This window comes from Loxodonta africana, chromosome 3, assembly GCF_030014295.1.
Source record: "Loxodonta africana isolate mLoxAfr1 chromosome 3, mLoxAfr1.hap2, whole genome shotgun sequence".
Lineage (NCBI taxonomy): Eukaryota > Metazoa > Chordata > Mammalia > Proboscidea > Elephantidae > Loxodonta > Loxodonta africana.
In genome coordinates this window covers 40,626,431-40,644,291 of record NC_087344.1, presented here as the reverse complement: position 1 = coordinate 40,644,291, position 17,861 = coordinate 40,626,431, and the positions used below count along the sequence as shown (strand labels likewise).

General features: G+C 49.1%; 1 protein-coding gene across 3 annotated transcripts in view; it reads left to right on the top strand.

Moving 5' to 3' along the window:
* ACOT7 (acyl-CoA thioesterase 7) overlaps window positions 1–17,861 on the top strand; it is a 133,454-nt gene that overhangs the window by 82,410 nt on the left and 33,183 nt on the right. For all 3 annotated transcript variants that reach the window (XM_003413491.4, XM_010593148.3, XM_023552128.1), the window contains exon 7: window positions 14,555–14,671. In XM_003413491.4, the coding sequence (XP_003413539.4) occupies window positions 14,555–14,671 (117 nt within the window). The remainder of the gene's footprint in view (window positions 1–14,554; window positions 14,672–17,861) is intronic.

The window sequence follows — 17,861 nt, the reverse complement described above, 5'->3', positions numbered from 1 at the left end:
AGACACTAAGAAGGAGATAGTAATTCACAGGCTGCCCCAATCCTATCTCATGTTGACAGGGTGGGTTCCTGTTTACTCAACTTCTAGATGGTAATCTTTTTAAAAGCTCTTTGTTCTATCAGCACAGATCATCCTATCTGTCTCACGATAGGATGTGGTTCCAGTTTACCTAACTTCTAGATGATAACCTTTTTAAAGCTCTTTTGTTCAGCCACAGCACAGTTAACCCTATCTGTCTCAACTGGAGCACAGTTCTACTCTGACACACACAGGGTCTACGGGTGAGAATTGACTTGTCGAGTGGGAATTGACTTGTCGGCAACTGTTTTTTTCCGCCTGATACAAGTTAAGGTCCTTGTGTTGGTGCTTGTATTTTCCCAAGAGGTTGTAGATCCCTCGTCTCAACCCTGCCAACACACTAGGATCGCCAGATGTCCAGGATGACCCCAGACCGCTTGAATCGGAGTCTGGTGGGGGGGCCCAGGCACCGGTAATGTTTAAATCTCCTAAGTGATTATGATGGACAGCCAGGGTTAAGAACCACAGCTCTAAGTGTTTGACCTTGGGAAGGAGGAAGCTGTTGAGAAACAATGAACTTTGCTTAAGCCTGGTGACCAGAGTGGATTTCTCTCCTTCTCAAAATAGTTCCCATTCTAAAATCTTTCTTGTTTTCCTCCCAGGTATCCTTAAGCAAGCAGCATATAGTTACTGCTAACTAAACAAAGAAGAAGAACCTCGTTTGTATAGTTACTCTTTGTTATCCTCTTTTAATTGCACTGTGAAAGGTGCTAAGAACTGGGAGAGGAGGGAGCTTAGGAACCTGCAGTCACAGGATGACTCTCAGGGGCAGGCCAGGTCTGTTCTGGATGGGCAGCCCATGACCACCTTTGTCGAAGACCTGGTGTCTTGGATTGAATTATGCTCCCCACCCCCCCGACAAATGTGTGTATCAACTTGGTTAGGCCATGATTTCCAGTATTCTGTGGTTGTCTGCCATTCTGTGATTGTAATTGTATGTTAAAGAGGATTACCAGGTCACATCCCTGATCCAATGTAAAGGGAGTTTCCCTGGGGTGTGGCCTGCACCACCTTTTATCTCTTAAGAAATGAAAGGGAAGCAAGCAGAAAGTTGGGGTCCTCATAACACCAAGAAAGAAACACCGGGAGCAGAGCACATCCTTTAGACCTGGGGTTCCTGTGCAGAGAAGCTCCTAGGCCAGGAGAAGATTGACTAGAAAGACCTTCCTCCAGAGCCGACAGAGAAAGAAAGCCTTTCTCTGGAGCTGATACCCTGAATTTGAACTTTTAGCCTACTTTACTATGAAAACAATCTTCTTTCTTAAAGCCATCTACTTGTGGTATTTCTGTTATAGCAGCACTAGATAACTAAAACACCTGGGCCTAGCTGGCCCCCCGACACAGTATATACCTTTGGGGGGGTCTCAATCAAGTCTCTCTTCTTTTCAGTCTAGAAATCGTCCTAGATGAGCCCTCAGTGGGCCTGGCCATTAGAGGTGCCAGGTCACCAGCAGGAAAGGACCTGAGTTGGGCCCTCATCTTGAGGCGCAACCCGAGTTATTCTGGTTGGCTTCTCTGGGTTTGGTACCAGGTCTTTAGAGCGTGAGAGGAATGGAAGCTGGAGAGGGGGGGGTCCTCTGTTTTAGAAAAGAACCTCAATGTCATTGATCATAATCGGTCCTGAGTAAAAACTAGCTCTGCTTGGAGATGGATATTAAGGCATAACATCCTTATGGGAAGTGGCCTTGCTCCACTCGTATAGCACCTGGAGGCATTGGGTGGGGGAGCACGGCAGTCATTTGGGGACTAAAACAGAGTTCTCTAAACTTGTCTAACCCTTAAAAAATCATCTTGGGCGCTTGTTAAAAATACAGAGTCCTGGGCCCTTCTTCTGCAGGGTCTGATGCAGCAGGCCTGGAGTGGGGCCTGGGGATCTGTATTTTTAATAATGAGTGCCCTGGGTGGTTGGTGATTCAGCGCCTCGGAAACTCAGGGCTAGAGTGTGGTTTTGTCAAATCCAGCGACTCTATCCTCACCCCTCATTTCCCTCCACCTCTCAAGAGCACGAGACACCATGCCACCTTTGAAATCCCCCCTGTCTGGTTTCACAACACCACACCCTCCAAATCCATGGATACCACACTGTGGTGGGCATCTGAGTAGCTCCCCTGACCCTTAGAAGCCACTGGAACCCAGGCATTTGTATTTTGATGTTCTTCCCAGGTGATTCTGCCCCATACCAAGGGTGAGGACCTCTGGGCAAGCCCCTGAATCTCTGACCACTCCTCTTTCACCTGTGCACCGCCCCCCCCCCCAGTATAACTCTTCCCCCAAGGTCTGCCCTTGGCCTTGTTCTCTTCCCTCACGGTGTCTTCTTTCCCCGTGAGCTCACCAAGCCCCCACAGCCCACATTACCTCCATGTGGCAATTGACAGATCTTTCATACCCAGCTCAAGTGTCTCCCCCAAGTGCTGTCAGGCAGCCATGGACACCTTCACTGGGATGATGGCCCTTGGGCCTAATCTTTTCTCTTTATGTCCTCATTTTTCTCTTAACTTCTGAAGCTGTTGTGTGAACAGCATCTCCTGGAATTGTGCCCTGCCACAGCCCTAACTTTTCTTTCCTGTAAGGGAGTCCTGGGTTGCGGGGAGATTAAATGCGAGAGTACCAGTAAAGTGCTTAGCATGGTTCCTGGCATGTAGGAAATACTTAATAAACGTTAGTTATTTTTATAACGGGTATTTCATTACCCTTATTAGTTTTATTAAGGAGCCCTGATGGCACAATGTTTAAGCACTTGGCTGCTAACCAAAAGATTGGCAGTTCAGACCCTTCAGCATCTCTGCAGGAGAAAGACCTGGTGATCTGCTCCCGTAAAGATTACAGCCAAGAAAACCCTAAGGGGCAGTTCTATTCTCTCCTATAAGGTCACGATTAGTCAGAATCAACTCCACAGCACCTAACAGCAACAACATTAGTTTTATGACCGACACAGAGAGAAAGAATGTTCTAGTCCACAAAGAATGCATACATTTTTTTTTATCCAGTGGAGCATTTATAAAATATGATCATTTACTCAACCACAAAGAAAATTTTAATTTTAAATTCCCCAAAGTGGGACCATTAAACCCCTAATTACCTATAACAAGCACTTAACCACTTAGAAATTAAGAAATGCTCATTTCTAAATAACTCCTGATCAAAGAGAAAGTAAACTCTCTGGGCTTAAAAATGTTCTAGAAAATAATGAAAAGGAGAACTGCTTTCTGTCAAAACCAGGAGGGAGTGGCTAAAGACGTTCTCAGAGGCAAAGTGTGTAACTTTAAGCTTGTGTTACTTAAAAAGAAAGATTTTAAATGCCTAAGTGTTGGACCTGGGGAAAGAATAACAAGATCAACCACAGAGGGGAGGAGGAGGGAAGCCTGGTTTGCATCCCTGTCTTGGACTCTAGGTCCCCAACTCTTCCCACATCTTCCCATTGTCCCCTACCCTGCCCCCCAGGTACGAATCCTCTCAATCCTACCAGCCATGGAGAATTTGGAGCCATGAGAGCCCTGGTGGCACAGCGGTTAAGAGTTCGGCTGCTATCCAACAGGTCAGCAGTTCGAATCCACCAGCCACTCCTTGGAAATACTATGGGACAGTTCTACTCTCTCCTATAGGGTCACTATGCGTCTGAATCAACCTGACAGTAATGAGTTTTTTTTAGTGCCCTTTCTACCCTTCCCAGCCCTCCCCCAGTTGCTGAGTCCTGGGGTGCTCTTCCTCTTGTTCCTTTTGCCCTCTGCTGCTTGTCTCCACTCGACTGCTGCAAGGCTGGCCTTCCCACCTCTGAGGTCTCCCCACCCTGTCTGCCCCAGATGGCAGGCCAAGTCTTTGCAAAGCACAGCTCTGCCCACGGCACCAGCTGTTCTTGAGCTATGGCCTTCCTGCTGCCCCCAAGGTACAGCCCATCCCACAGGCCAGGTCCCTTTACTCATCTGAGACTTTGTTTCCTAAACATGCCTCCACTTTTCTGCCTTTTGTTTCCACCCTGCCCATTTCTGCCCAGGCCCGCCCTGGAACCTTCTCGAGCCTCTGCCTCCCCAGGGGAAATGGCCTCTCCTCTTCCCTTCATGGGCCCACAGCACACTTATTTGTCCCTCTGGTACACATTCCTGTCTCTTATGATAAAACCAAGATCAAGCTCATTACTGTCAAATCCATTCCGACTCATGGTGACCCCATGTGTTACAGAGTAGAACTGTTCTATAGGGTTTTCTTGGCTATAATGTTTATGGAAGGAGCCCTGGTGGTGCAGCAGTTAAACGCTCAACTGCTAATGGAAAGGTTGGTGAGGTTCATCCAGCAACTACGCAAGAGAAAGACCTGGTGATCTGCTTCCGTATTACAGCCAAAAAAACCCTACAGGGCAGTTCTACTCTGTCACCTGGGGTCATAGTGAGTCGAAACTGATAGCACCTGCAAAGTGCAAGTAATGTTGTCAGACTTTGTCTTAACTTCAGGGGGGAGATGAGAATCAGGCTTAGCAGCCCAAAGCTGATTCCTCTGAGGTAGAGCTCAGACATACCTACACTCTATTTACAGCCTCTCCCCCTCTCTCTTGGTGCAGCCAGGCCTCCCACAGCACTCTTTACTTCTCTGCTGGGTTCGGTAATTTGTTGCAATGGCCACACAGAACTCATAGACCATACTCACAATTATAGGGTTTATTAGGGAAGTAACAGTTTACGATTCAGGATCAGGGTCAACATGGGAGTAACGGGAACAACTCAGGATACAGTTCTTAGATCAGGACAGCTTCTTCTTGGCTGTGTCTGCAGGCAGGCCTAGCTCTCGGCCTCTCCTATGGCCTACTGCCACCAGGGCCTGCTTGGAGCTGGCCTCTGCCTTGCTCAGGCAACTGTTAACAGCGCTTTAGCTCTGCAAGTAAATGCCCGTAGGTACCCCACTCTGCCAGGAAGCCTACGCCTGAAGGTGCTCAGCTTTTGCTCTGTGGGTCTATCAGCCCATTGCACCCGGCTGCTAGTCCTGTGCTGCTGCTGTCTCATGCTGCTGCCATCTCTTGCTTCCTCCAGTTTTACAGTTCTCACTCTGACTACTAAGTCTAGAAGGTTCTCAGCACAGGGACCCCAGGTCTAGAGAATGAGCTCCGCTCCTGGATCTTCCTGATAGTAGTGAGGTTCTCCCTCAAACTGTGGTATTGGTTCTTTTTAAGCAGAATGGCAAAAATGACCAATCCACTCGATGGGCCATAGGCACCTTATTTGTGTAGTTCCAGCCATTTTGTGGGAGTTACAAGACCATGCCCAGATAGGCCATATAAAAAGAGAAATCCATTGCCCTGCAGCCACCAACAATAACAACAAATCTTTATGGGCGCAGATTGCCATGCCTTTCTTCTGCAGCACCACTGGGTGGGTTCGAATCACCAGCCTTTAGTTAGATGAGTGCACACCATTTGTGTCATCCAGGTCCTTCTTTTAGGATGTTATTTAGATTCTCAGGTGCGGCGAAGCCTTCCTTTCCTGGAGATCGCTGACCTGTCTTGTCCTTGTTTGACTCCCACAATGCTTTGCACAACAGTACCTTGTCAACAGAAGGAACTTGATCAGCGTCCACGGAATCAGTGTCCACGGAAAGGCATCATGTGGAAAGAGGGTTTGGTTTGGTGCTGCCAGGGGGCTGTGTCCTGAGGTGCTGGCATCTTCCTTGATGGGGCATGTGGCTCCGACGTCTGAGTCTGTGGTCTCTGCATCAGGTTATCAGCTGGGCGGCACTCCCACTTGTGCTGCACAGGGCCTGCTGTGGCCCCGCTCCTGGACCTCCCTGTTCAGGGGACACAGTCAGGCTGCCCAGCACCATTGCTGGCACTTGGTTTGCCAGATGTGTGTATGAGATTCTCACAAAGCCCCCGAACTGCAGTTGACCCAGCTTCTGTATAGGGTTGCTATGAGTCGGAATCAACTCGACGGCAGTGGGTTTCTTTGGGAGGGGTTTCTGTCCCCGAGTGCAGGGACCTGGTCTGCTGTGATCACAGCTGCAAGCCCAACCCAGGTCTTGGGCCTCTCACCTCCCAGTGCTCAGTGGGTGTTGGGAGTAAATGGACATACGACAGGGTGGCCGCAGTTGTTGACCATCTGTTATTTTGGCAAATACATAACCAGGAGGCAGATGTGTGTATCCTGGGCTATCGTGTACACACAAATGAGTTAGAACAGGGCCTGGTGCAGAGTGGGCATCAGCATGCTGAATGAATGAACTGAAAAGAAGAAGGTGGCCTTGAGACACCTGCCAGGGCCTTGGCCCCAGAGCCATAATGGGCATGGCTGTGCTGCCAGCCACACCCACAGGAGTCCCGGGTACTGTACGTGCAAAGCCAAGCACTCCTGCAGTGAGTGCATGGAAGTCACTCCCCACCTCAGCCAGCACCACTGAGTGCCTCCTGGTGCCGAGACCTGTGCCCAGCCCAGGCCCTGCCCGACAGGTCACCCACACAAATGCCCAGCAGCCAAGGGGACAAGCACTGCTGACCGGAGTCCGAGACCGAGGAAGAAGCAGGGGAGAAACGCAGGTGGAGAGCCCGGTATGGGGAGGGGACAGTGGGCGCAGTGGTGGAGAGAGCAGTGCAGGCACAGGATGGGGGGTCTTGTTCACTTGTCTTCTCTGGGTGGTGGGGTAACTATTTTGCACTTACAGGAGGAGTTGACTTTAACCGCAAAACAGGGACTGAGGCACAAGTGCCTTTTCCAATGCTGTGGCCTCGCTTGACTCGAGCCGCCACTGTGTGGGAGACAGCACCTGAGCCCTTGGTGGGGTGAGGGGTGGGGAGAAGAGACAAGTAGGCACGAGGCATCCCTTCCTTTGAGGAACGTCTGGTCCAGTGGGGTCAGGAGGTGAGTATGCAACGCTGGTGCAAGGCACGGATTTCCTCATTATGAAGCGAGCTTTGCATTAGGCGATATCTAAGCTCCTTCCATTTCTCACTTCTGAAGAATCTGTTTTGGAAAACTTCATTCCCGGCAGCTAGCACTCCTAAGAGCAGCTCCATGTCCATCCAGGCAGCCCAGGGCTCGGGGGGGGGGTGCAGGGGTGGGAACTGGGAAGTGCTGAAAATGCTGTGACCACTGAAATGCTATGGACTGGCTGAGAGCTTGGCTCCTTTTGCCTCTCCTCGCTGGGGACTCGTGCACATTCAGTCAGGGAACACTGTCTAGGACCTGATCCCAGCACTGGTTTTTCACACCCACACTGGGTCCTCCTCTCAGCAGCGCTGTCCAGCTGGGTCTCTGGGTGTCAGCATGTCCTCCCTCTTGGACCATGTGGCACAGAACCAGTTCCAGGAATGCAAAACATTTTGCATGAGATACCCCAGCAGCCGTACAGCAGAAGAATGTCTGTCCCTGCAAAGGTATGGGGCCATTTTTGGGCATACCATATTTATTAGTTTTTGCTTCCTATGTAGCACTCTGTCCATCCCACATGGCAGATATTCCCTACTAGTAGTTTTTCTGCTTATCCTGATGAATATATGTTGTTGTTTTTATTGGCTGCCATTGAGTTGGCCCTAACTCGCGTTGACCCCACGCACTATAGAATGAAACGCTGCCCAGTCCTGCACCATCCCGATGATCAGTCGCAGATTGGACCACTGTGATCCTTAGGTTTTTCACTGGCTGATTTTCGGAATAGATCACCAGGCCTTTCATTCTTGTCCATCTGAATCTGGAAGCTCTGCTGAAACCCGTTTAGCACCATAGCAACACGCAAGCCCCCACCAGCAGCTAGGTGGTGGCTGTGCCTGAGGCGCGTTAATCCTTCAGTATTCACCTTCACCCTTGACTGCGGTCTATACCCCAGCCTCGGCCTGGGGAGAAGCAGCCTCGGTCTGCTCAGACTCCAGGCCGAGGTGCCGAGTGGCTCTGCCAGAGTGAGAGGCCTCGTGCATAACTGCCAGCCCCCTATGCCCGGCCTCCGTGGCAATGCAAACATGAACACGTCTGCCTGACTGCCTGACTTTCTCTGCTGCCTTGTGCAAACCAGGGAAGGCACTGATACTAAAGCAGCTGTAAGTAAATTTAGCTGTGGCCTTTTCAAGTTCCCTGGCATAAAATGTGAGGCAGCTCTGGCCATTACTCCATTCTCGTGGGTTTATGCTGCTCTGGCAGCAGCTGTGCCAAGGCCTCTGCCAGAGTTCCCACTTGGGACATTTTGTTGCTCTCACTGGGAACCCCTCACCTTTTCTACACTGTGTGCTAATTGCCCAAAAGATAGTCCTAATTTATTACCTTAGATCCACTACCCATCTCTCAGTTTGTCATACCGTCGTGGCTTGCTTGTTGCTATGATGCTGGAAGCTTATGCCACCGGTATTTCAAATACCAGCAGGGTCACCCGCGGTGGACAGGTTCAGGAGAGCTTCCAGACTAAGACAGACTAGGAAGGAAGGCCTGGAGATCTACTTCTGAAAACTAGCCAGTAGAAGAAGCCCTGTGGATCACAACTGGACATTCTCCAACTTACTTGCTTTGGGCACATCATCAGGAGGAATCAGTCGCTGGAGGAGGACATCATGTTTGGTGAAGTAGAGGGCCAGCGAAGGTCAGGGAGACCTTTGGTGTGATGGCTTGGCACAGTCGCCACATGATGCACTTGAACATACCAGTGATGGTGAGGATGACGTAGGGCTGGGCAGTGTTTCACTTCATCGTACATAAGTCGGAATCAACTCGACAACAGCTGACAACAACAACAAAACTGCTTTAGTTCATCCTACTCTGTCCTTGGTCCCAGCTTATAGAGATGCAGGTACATTCTAAAACCTGGATGGAAGAAGCTGGGCTCTCAGGAGGCTCTTGCTCAACTGGGTTTTATAATAATCCTATGTAATTGCCAAAGGGTGGGATATTAAAATAAGATGAAGTTACTATCATTTTCTTAATATAGTGGGCTGGCACCCTCACTCCGTCAGTTGGAATTAAATATAGAAATGGGAGCATCTCAAATCGCCACCCACAGCGCAGTCAGTGGCACCCAGGGCTCTGAGCTGTTGACTGCCGCTTCAGGTTTGTAGAGACACATGACCCAGCCGGGCCCTTGGGAAATAAAATTGAACATCTGTTTTTAAGCCAGTCAACGTGTTGTCAGTACTTAAAAACAAACAAAAAAACCCTGTAAGCAGTTAAATGTTACTTTCAAAAATATCTTTGGTACCTTACGCAATGTTTATCCTATACACTGGTGGCCAAGTAAGGCTGGTTCATCTCCTTCCATGATTCCTAAAATGAGTGGAATATCCAAGGACAGCAGATCCTGCATTTGCGTTGTTATCTTTTCAATTACAAATCTTGGATAATGAGAACAGCATGCGAAAGACTGTCATTCACCGAACTTATTTTCCCCAAGTCGGCAGCACCTATTGTACCTAAATGGGAGGAAATTGATGAGGCTTTGCAGTGGAAACCTGGAAAGTGGCATTTTTGAGAAGACTCAGATGCTTCATATTTTTAATTAAAGGGTAAAAAGTTGAAGGGAGGACAGTGGCTTCCAGTGTCGACGGGGGCTGGCGGCGTCCTCTGTCACAAAAGGGGACCCAGCTGGGCAAAGGTAACAGGAAAGACAGGTACAAGTCAGGCAGGGCTGTTTCTTGTTTTCTCACCAAATGTAATTTTCTCGATGGATACACTGTCCCTGTGGTCATAGATGTAGGTGTTTTGTGGTAACAATCTCTACAGACATGTCACCAACCAAAAACCAAACCCGTTGCCGTTGAGGCGATTCTGACTCATAGTGGCCCTACAGAACAGAGTAAAACTGCCCCACAGGGTTTCCAAGGCAGAATGCCACATCTGTCTCCCTCAGAGCGGCTGGTAAGATCAAACCACTGACCCTCCTGTTAGCAGCCGAGTGCTTAACCGCTGCACCAGCAGGGTTCCTTAGACATGTCACAGTGGGATGAGATCATATGGATTGTTAATTGCATTGCTCCCACACAGGCCATTTGATCTCATGATTTTCCTTAGCAACAGACAACAAGCAGGGTTCAGACCCATGCGGTGATACTGCAGACCTCACCAGGAATTCAGAGGAGACAGCTTGCAATCAATAGCAATTACGTTTCCGGATTCTTATAAAATCAGAGTCCCTGAGTGGCACAAATGGTTAAGCACTCGGTAGTTAACCCAAAGGTTGGCCATTTGAATCCACCCAGAGGCACCTCAGAAGAAAGGCCTGGTGGTCTGCTCCCAAAAAATCAGTCAAATGAGAGCACAGTTCTACTCTGACACACATGGGGTCGCCGTGAGTCAGAGTTGACTCAACAGCAACTGGCTTGGTTTTGTTTGTTTCTTACAAAATCCGTTCTCTTCCTTCTAAGTAGCCATAGGACTCCAAGGGGCCACTGTCATCTCTTGTTTTCCTGGAAGTCCACAGTAGCCACACTAAAAGGTGTCACTGTAAAAACCCAGCATCTCAGGGTGGAAGCAGCCTTACACAGGGGCCTGACGTCTGCCTTATCGGGCTGAGATTTCTGCTTCCCACTGGCTCGGAGCACACAGCTTTGGCCTAAACACGCACCTTTACAAGCCCAAAAGCTTAATTTGTAGACAACTCTAATTTTTCTTTTCTTCCCAGAAAGTGTTTGTTTCTATCTTGTTAGTTGTTGTCAAGTCAGCTGCAACTCATGGTGATCAAGTGTACAAGAGAACGAAACATTGCCTGGTCCTGTGCCATCTTGACATCATCAACATGCTTGAGTCCATTGTATTTTGAGTGCCTTCCAACCTAGGTGCTTATCTTCCAGCACTATATCAGATGACGTTCTGTTGTGATCCATAGAGTTTTCATTGGCTGATTTTTGGAAGTAGCTCACCAGGCCTTTCTTCCTAGTCTTTCCTACTCTGGAAGCTCTGATGAAACCTGTCCACCATGGGTGACCCTCCTGGTATTTGAAACACCAGTGGCATAGCTTCCAGCATCATAGCAAGATGCAAGCCACCACAGTACGACAAAGTGACAAATGGATGATCCCTAAAATCTACCTTGCTGTAACTTCTCCCCACTGATGCTACTGTGCGTGGGATATAGAATAACTGAAGTGGGCAAAGATCCGTCTATGTGAGAGCCCCTCCCACACCCTGGGCCTTCTCCTGGGAGCAGCCCCGTTCTTTCAAGGCTCCTTTGTCTGGCACGGTGTTGGGATTCTTCACCATCCTGGTCACCCACTGCCCATATTTGTCACTCACTATTCCTGGCTTCCAACAGCTTCATTGCTTTTCCACACTCCTGTCCACTTTGTTTTGTCTCCTAGTGCCACACATCTGTCTCCCCTTCATTTTCTCTTGGAAAATCCTACTTGGAGAGAATCCTACATGTCTTTCTCATTGGTTCTCAGAAGGACGCTGACCGAGCAGAATTGCTGGTCACTACTATAAAAGGAGGAAGGCCACCATAGTGCAAATTCTCTCATGAACTCCTAAAACATGGCAGTTAAAAATGCCCTCAGCTTCCCCACCACCATTTCTGCTAGAATCCCACCTATCTCTTCATCATTCTTGTGGTCAACTGTTCTTACTTACACTCCTGTATTTTGGATTCTGAATCAACATTTTCTCCATGGAAATTGTCATCATGGCCACAGTTTTTCATGCCAAACATAGCCTGTTTCAACTTGACATCATAGGTTAAATGAGCTTTTGTTGGCTGATGAGGAGTTTTACCTATAGTGTTTAGAGCAATAAAAAATCTTCTGAATTCCAACCTCCCAGTCGCACTGACTCCATTTGCAAGTGGGCTGCCTAGACAACCAGCCACGTAACAACCCAGTATTTTATGAGGCAGATCAACCTGGAAGAACACGGTCTATGGGCTCTCGGTCACTGCCCTACTAACTGCCTTACACATGTACACACACACTCAGAGGCCACAACTGAGTCAGAAGCTCATCTTGTGTGTCTGACACCCGCCTCTGTGTGGTCCGTATTTGGCATCTGGTGAAGGTTAGGCTGACTGCGCTTCTGAGCTCCCCTTTCCCCTACTGAACAAGATATACGTGGTTCTCACATGACATGTTCCCTGGTGTTCTCCTGAGATAGTTCACTTTTCTTTTCTGTTCTTCCTCCAAACCTCAGCTCTCTCCCCAGAGCCCCAAATTAAATTGGCGTTCAGTCTAGCAAGCATTCAATGAGTCCCTGTGTCTCCTGATGGCAGCTGCCATTCCTGAGTGGCCACAGCACTCATCTTAATCCTCATAGTTACTCTGTATGTAGGCGCTGTCACCGAGGGACGTTTACCTGCCCAAGATCACTCAGCCTGGTGGGAGAGGGGAGCTCAGGCCCAGCTGGGGGTGGGAGTGGAGAAGGGGGTTCACACCCAACCAGGCATTGAAGTGGGGCATAGGCCCAGCCCACCAATGATGGTAGTATGCTCACACCCAGCCTGACAGCAGTTGTGGGGGACAGAGACCCAGCTTGGCAGTGGTGCTGGGGAGCTCACGCCCAGCCTGGCAGCAGTTGTGGGGGGCACAGACCCAAGCTGGCAGTGGTGGGGAACTCACATTCAGCCTGGCACCAGTTGTAGGGGGGCACAGACCCAGGCTGGCAGTGGTAGGGGGGCTCACACCCAGCCTGGCAGCAGTTGTGGGGGGCTCATACCCAGCCTGGCAATGTGGTGAGGGTCACAGACCCAGCCTGGCAGCAGTTGTGGGGGGCACCTCACACCCAGCCTGGCAGTGAGGTGGGGGCACAGGCCCAGCTTGGCAGTAAGGTAGGGGGCTCGTACCCAGACTGGCAGTGAGGTAGGGAACTCACACCCAGCCTGGCAGTGGTGATGGGGGGCTCACACCTAGCCTGGCAGTGAGGTGGGGGGCTTACACCCAGCCTGGCAGTGAGGTGATACAGGGCACACCCCAGGGAAACTCCTCTTACATGAATCAGGGCTATGACCTGAGTAAGGGTGTTGCATCCCACCCTAATCCTCCATTAGACCCTTTTGTTACTATTGGTGTGACTGTATGCCAGCCACTTTTTATGCCTCTGGACCTCAAGGTTATTCCCATTCTAATGCATTTAGCGTCAAGGTGGGTCCCTTTTAAAATGTGTGAAACTCAGCAGAGCAGAGTTGGAGCTTCATTGTTGTATAGGTTGAGGATTCTGTTAGGTGATGCTTCCTGGATGTGTTAGTTTTGTAAACTTTTGCCTTTTTTCCCTTTATTTCTGTGAGATAAGGCTGCAAGCATGATTATGGCTTTCCTATGTGATAGGGAGCCCTGATGGGTTTGTTTAGGTTTTTCTGTGTCACATTTGGAAAGCTAGAGGTTCCCCATGTAACCTAATGGAAAGGTGCTAGCAATAAATTACCTATTTAGTTCTTTTTGGAATATTGTCATACCACAGATCGATGGCTCCACGCTGCCACTTACCTTATTGTTGGCTTGCATTGCCAGATCATGTATCTCAAAATCTATAACTCAGATAGAAAACTCTGAATTAGCCTTGGAATCAGCATCCCATAATTAGTGAAAACACATAGCATCAAAAAAAACCTTTTTTTAAATAAAAACTTAGTAACAAAGGGGTTAACATGAATTAATCCTGCCTTATTAACATAATATACAGCTCACTGCCAAATGGGACCATAATCATCAGCATAAACTGAAAAATTATTAGCATAAACCGAAAAAACCAAACCCGTTGCTGTGGAGCCAATTCCGATGCATAGTGACCCTATAGGACAGAGTAGAATTGCCCCATAGGGTTTCTAAGGAGAGGCTGGGGATTCAAACTGCTGACCTTTTGGTTAGCACCCAAGCTCTTAACAACTGTTAACCAGGGATCCAAACCATAGGTTTAGAGGCTAGAATTCACAACACATCGCAGAATGGAGGATAAGCAGATCACAAAATGGAGGACAAGCACACAAGACACTGAAATGGTAGCCTAGCCAAGTTGCATGTATTTTGTGGGGGACACAATTCAGTCCATGTCAGGGTCAGAGAGAAACTATTCCATGCTTTTCTCCTGGCTTATTGTAGCTCCACACATTCCCTGACTTGTAGCTGCAGTATCACATGGTGTGTTTTTTCTGTCTCCCTGTCTCTGTGTCTCTTGTCCTCTTTTGTCAGGGAACCACTCATGTAGGATTAGGACCCACTACTCTAGTATGACCTCGTGTTAACCTAACTGATAACATCTTCAGTGGAGCCCTGGTGACTCAGTAGTTAAGAGCTTAGCTGCTAACCAAAAAAATGGTCAGCAGTTCAAATCCACCAGCTGCTCCTTGGAAACCCTATGGAGCGGTTCTACTCCGTCCTGTAGGATTGCTATGAGTTGGAATCGAGTTTGGTTTGCTTTGGTTTTAGTTTAGTACGTATGACCTAATGTTAACCTAACTGATAACATCTTCAAAGAGCCTATTTCCAAACAAGGTCACATGCATGGGTACAGGGGTTAGTATTTCAACATATCTCATTGAGGGATACAGTTCGATCCGTAACACCTTCCTCCTTGTCTCATATGCCGCGTGCCCCTTTTCTTTGCAGGTGTCACTATGAAGCTCATGGACGAGGTGGCTGGGATCGTGGCTGCTCGCCACTGCAAGACCAACATCGTCACGGCCTCTGTGGATGCCATCAATTTCCATGACAAGATCAGAAAAGGTAACAAAACTCTTCTGACCAAACACGAGGGAGGGTCCCTTGCTCCAGCTGGCTTTATTTTCCCACTCAGCGTCACCTGGGCTTTGGTGTATTGTCTGTTTAGCAACTCTCAGCATCACCTAGACCCTACTCTCTGTCCGTTTGCCTTGAGAAACAGGCAGCCAGGGTGTTGTGCTTTGTCCTTGCTGGTGCGTCTGCAAAACATGGCTGATTTGATTTCTCAATCCGGTAAAATCTGTAACTCAGATATGATTAAGGCCTTTGTCCTATTAAAAACCAGCATAAACTCATCCTCCTAAAACATCCCACAAACGAGGCCCTATGAAGGTCCTATGTACCCATGATCATTTCTACCACATCTCAAGGCAGGCACTTTTTTTCTATATGGAGGAATCCGTAATCTGTGATTTAAGTAACAGCAGGATTCACTACAGAGAGCCCCTGGGAGCCCCTCTTCGGTCAGCCCTGCCTGCCTCACCCAGGGCAGCATCAGCAGATAGAAACCTCCAGAAACGGGGCTTGCAGTCTCTAGGGCACATTTGTGATTCGGGAGGCAGGGCAGCTGCAGCATGTGTGGGCTCATTTCGCAATGTCGTGCATCTGAAGATCCTGACCTGTGGTGACTGTGTGTTGCCTCGTCTGAGGTGAGGTGGGGGTGGGAGGCATTAGTGTTGAGAGAGCGTGGCATTGATTCTGAGAAGCCTGACCACTGAAGCCTGATCGCTGAAAGGTGCTGTCATGTCGACAAGTCCCTTGCTGTGGGAGGTGATAAAAGAAATGTAAGCACAACCCTTCCGGCTGTGCCTTGTTTCCGCCAGGGGCCCATGTGGAGGGAGCTTCATCCGGGCCTCACAAGGCACCATCTGAATGGGGTCATTGTGGGGTTCAGATCCACAGATGCTTTATCCAGACCCTCCAGGACTCCTGCCCGGTTGTAGTGTCCTCTTCTAAAGTTGGTCCTTGGAACCTACATGGTGATTGAGCCCAAATGTTGGGGACAGAGTGGTGTGAGCAACTTAGATTTACGCACTTGGATTTGACACGTTCGTAAGGTAAAGAAAAGGACCGCCTGTGGCGTTGCCCTTCAGCTTTGTGGAATTCCTCCCTCTTCACTGCTAGATGTCTGCCACAGACGTAGACTACAAGGCCCTTTAGAATTTGCCCAAAGCAAGCAGACCTTGTCTGGCTTTAGCTTCCCCTCCGTGGGTCTCCACTGCTGCTGTGAGTGGATGCTGAGCATGGGGGTGACGTTGCCTTCTCTTCCGGAAGGGAAGAATCTTGTACCATAATTCCATGCTTCTTTTCCTGGAATGTATGCCTGGAAGTTTCGCATAACTAGGGCTGCACTGTTAAATACAGATTCCAAATCCACCAGGGAAAGCCCGCTTACATTCCACAGAACTGACTCTCTGGGCCCCCAAGTGCCCTTTGAGAGCCACCAAGGAGATAAATGCCCTTTCCTAGATGTGCAGCCAATTGCCTCCACGTCAGTCCAGTCAGGTCAGAGAGGTGCCCAAAGATTGAAGAGTCCAGCCTTGTTATCCTCTCCAGACTCTGTATCTCAATTACTTATAAACCGGATTTTATCTCTAAGGGAAAGTTCAAGGACGTGTTACAGTTGATTCCCAGTCATTAGGAATTATTAATTTTGAATGGAAAAATGAAAACTCTAGTCAGAGGAAGGGCCTTTTCTAGAGATTAATTTAGCAATCTGGAAGACGACTGGGGGGCAGCTTGTATGAGGAACTGCTTTTGACAAAGACTTTTGTTTCTAAAAGGTTACAAAAAAAAAAAAAAAGTTGCTGCTGAGTTGGTTCCGACTCATGGTGACCCTGTATGTGTCAGAGTAGAACTGTGGTCCTGCTCCATAGGGTTTTCAGTGGCTGATTTTTTGGAAGTAGATTGCCAGGCCTTTCTTCCGAGGCACCTCTGGGTGAACTCAAACCTCCAACTTTTCCATTAGCAGCTGAGTGCTTAACTGTTTGCCGTACCCAAAGACTCCCTCTAAAAGATTACTCTTACCTAAAACACAGATGAAGGGTCTTCATTCTCAGGTGTTATAATTTCTGGCAGAACGTTCCACTTGTGAATTGCTTTCCTCCAGGTACTGAGGGCAGGGGCGGGCTGGATGGGCCTCTCCGTTCCTAACTCCTGGAGTGGCCATCATACCTGGCCCTGGGCCTTAGCATTCCCAGCCTGGGGACACCCTGGGAAAACATCAGCTTCTTCCCTGGAGCAGAGAGTGTTTCTATTTTTTTAGGCGATGTGTTGTTTTGTATATAAAGGGATTTGGGCCAAACTAAAATAACCGTGACGGAGTCTGACCTGTTTCTGTGAACGTGTCCTCCAGGGCCCTAGACACTGTCACACCTTCTTGCTGTTTTCCAGTGGAACGTAACTGTGCTCTATTGAAGAGAATCCCTTCCACAGGGTTGGACCTCGGGACCCCGCTCTGTTCATGTCATGCACAGGCCTTGCCATGTTCAGAAATAGGGTTGTCAGGTTTAGTCTTTGATTCCACAGGGCTGGGGCAGAGGCCTCTTCAGGCACAGCTGCTTTAGACCAGACTTTTTCCCTCCGTCAGCGAGGCTGATCAGGGTAGGGGATGAGGAGGACCCCAGGGCTCTGGTGTCTTGATGATGCGCACTTAATGTTTGCCTGCAGCATCACGGGGCTTGGGGTGGACCCCCCCCAGTTGTTCTGTTCTGATTTTCTGGTGCGGCTCTGCTGAGACCTCCTTAGACTCACTGAACTCCTTCTTTTGTGCTTGTGGTGGCCGCGGAGCAGCTACTGGCCTCCAGCCTAACACCTCTACTGCCACCTGCAACTTAGTGCTAATGTGAAGGTGTGCCGAAAGGTCTGAGCTCGCGGCCCCCCAGTAGTGGGTAAGGTCCAGCTTGTGGCATAGAACAGCCAAGCCAGGGCACTGTGGTGGGGCTGGAGCCTGGCTTCGGTGCTGTGGTGCCCAGTTGGCTCTCCCAAGGCGTGTGTGCAATAGTGGCATCGTTATCTGCAAAGATTGCTGTCTCTCCTTAGGGCTTGACTTCTGCAGACACGAGCTCATTCTCACCTTAGTGAAATCATGAAGCTGGTGAAGCCTTCCTTCCGTCCCCCAAGCTGCCTCTTTCCGCATCCTTGTCCCTGCCCGGATGTACCTTCCCTTGTGAGGGCCACATGGCAGGGCAGGGTC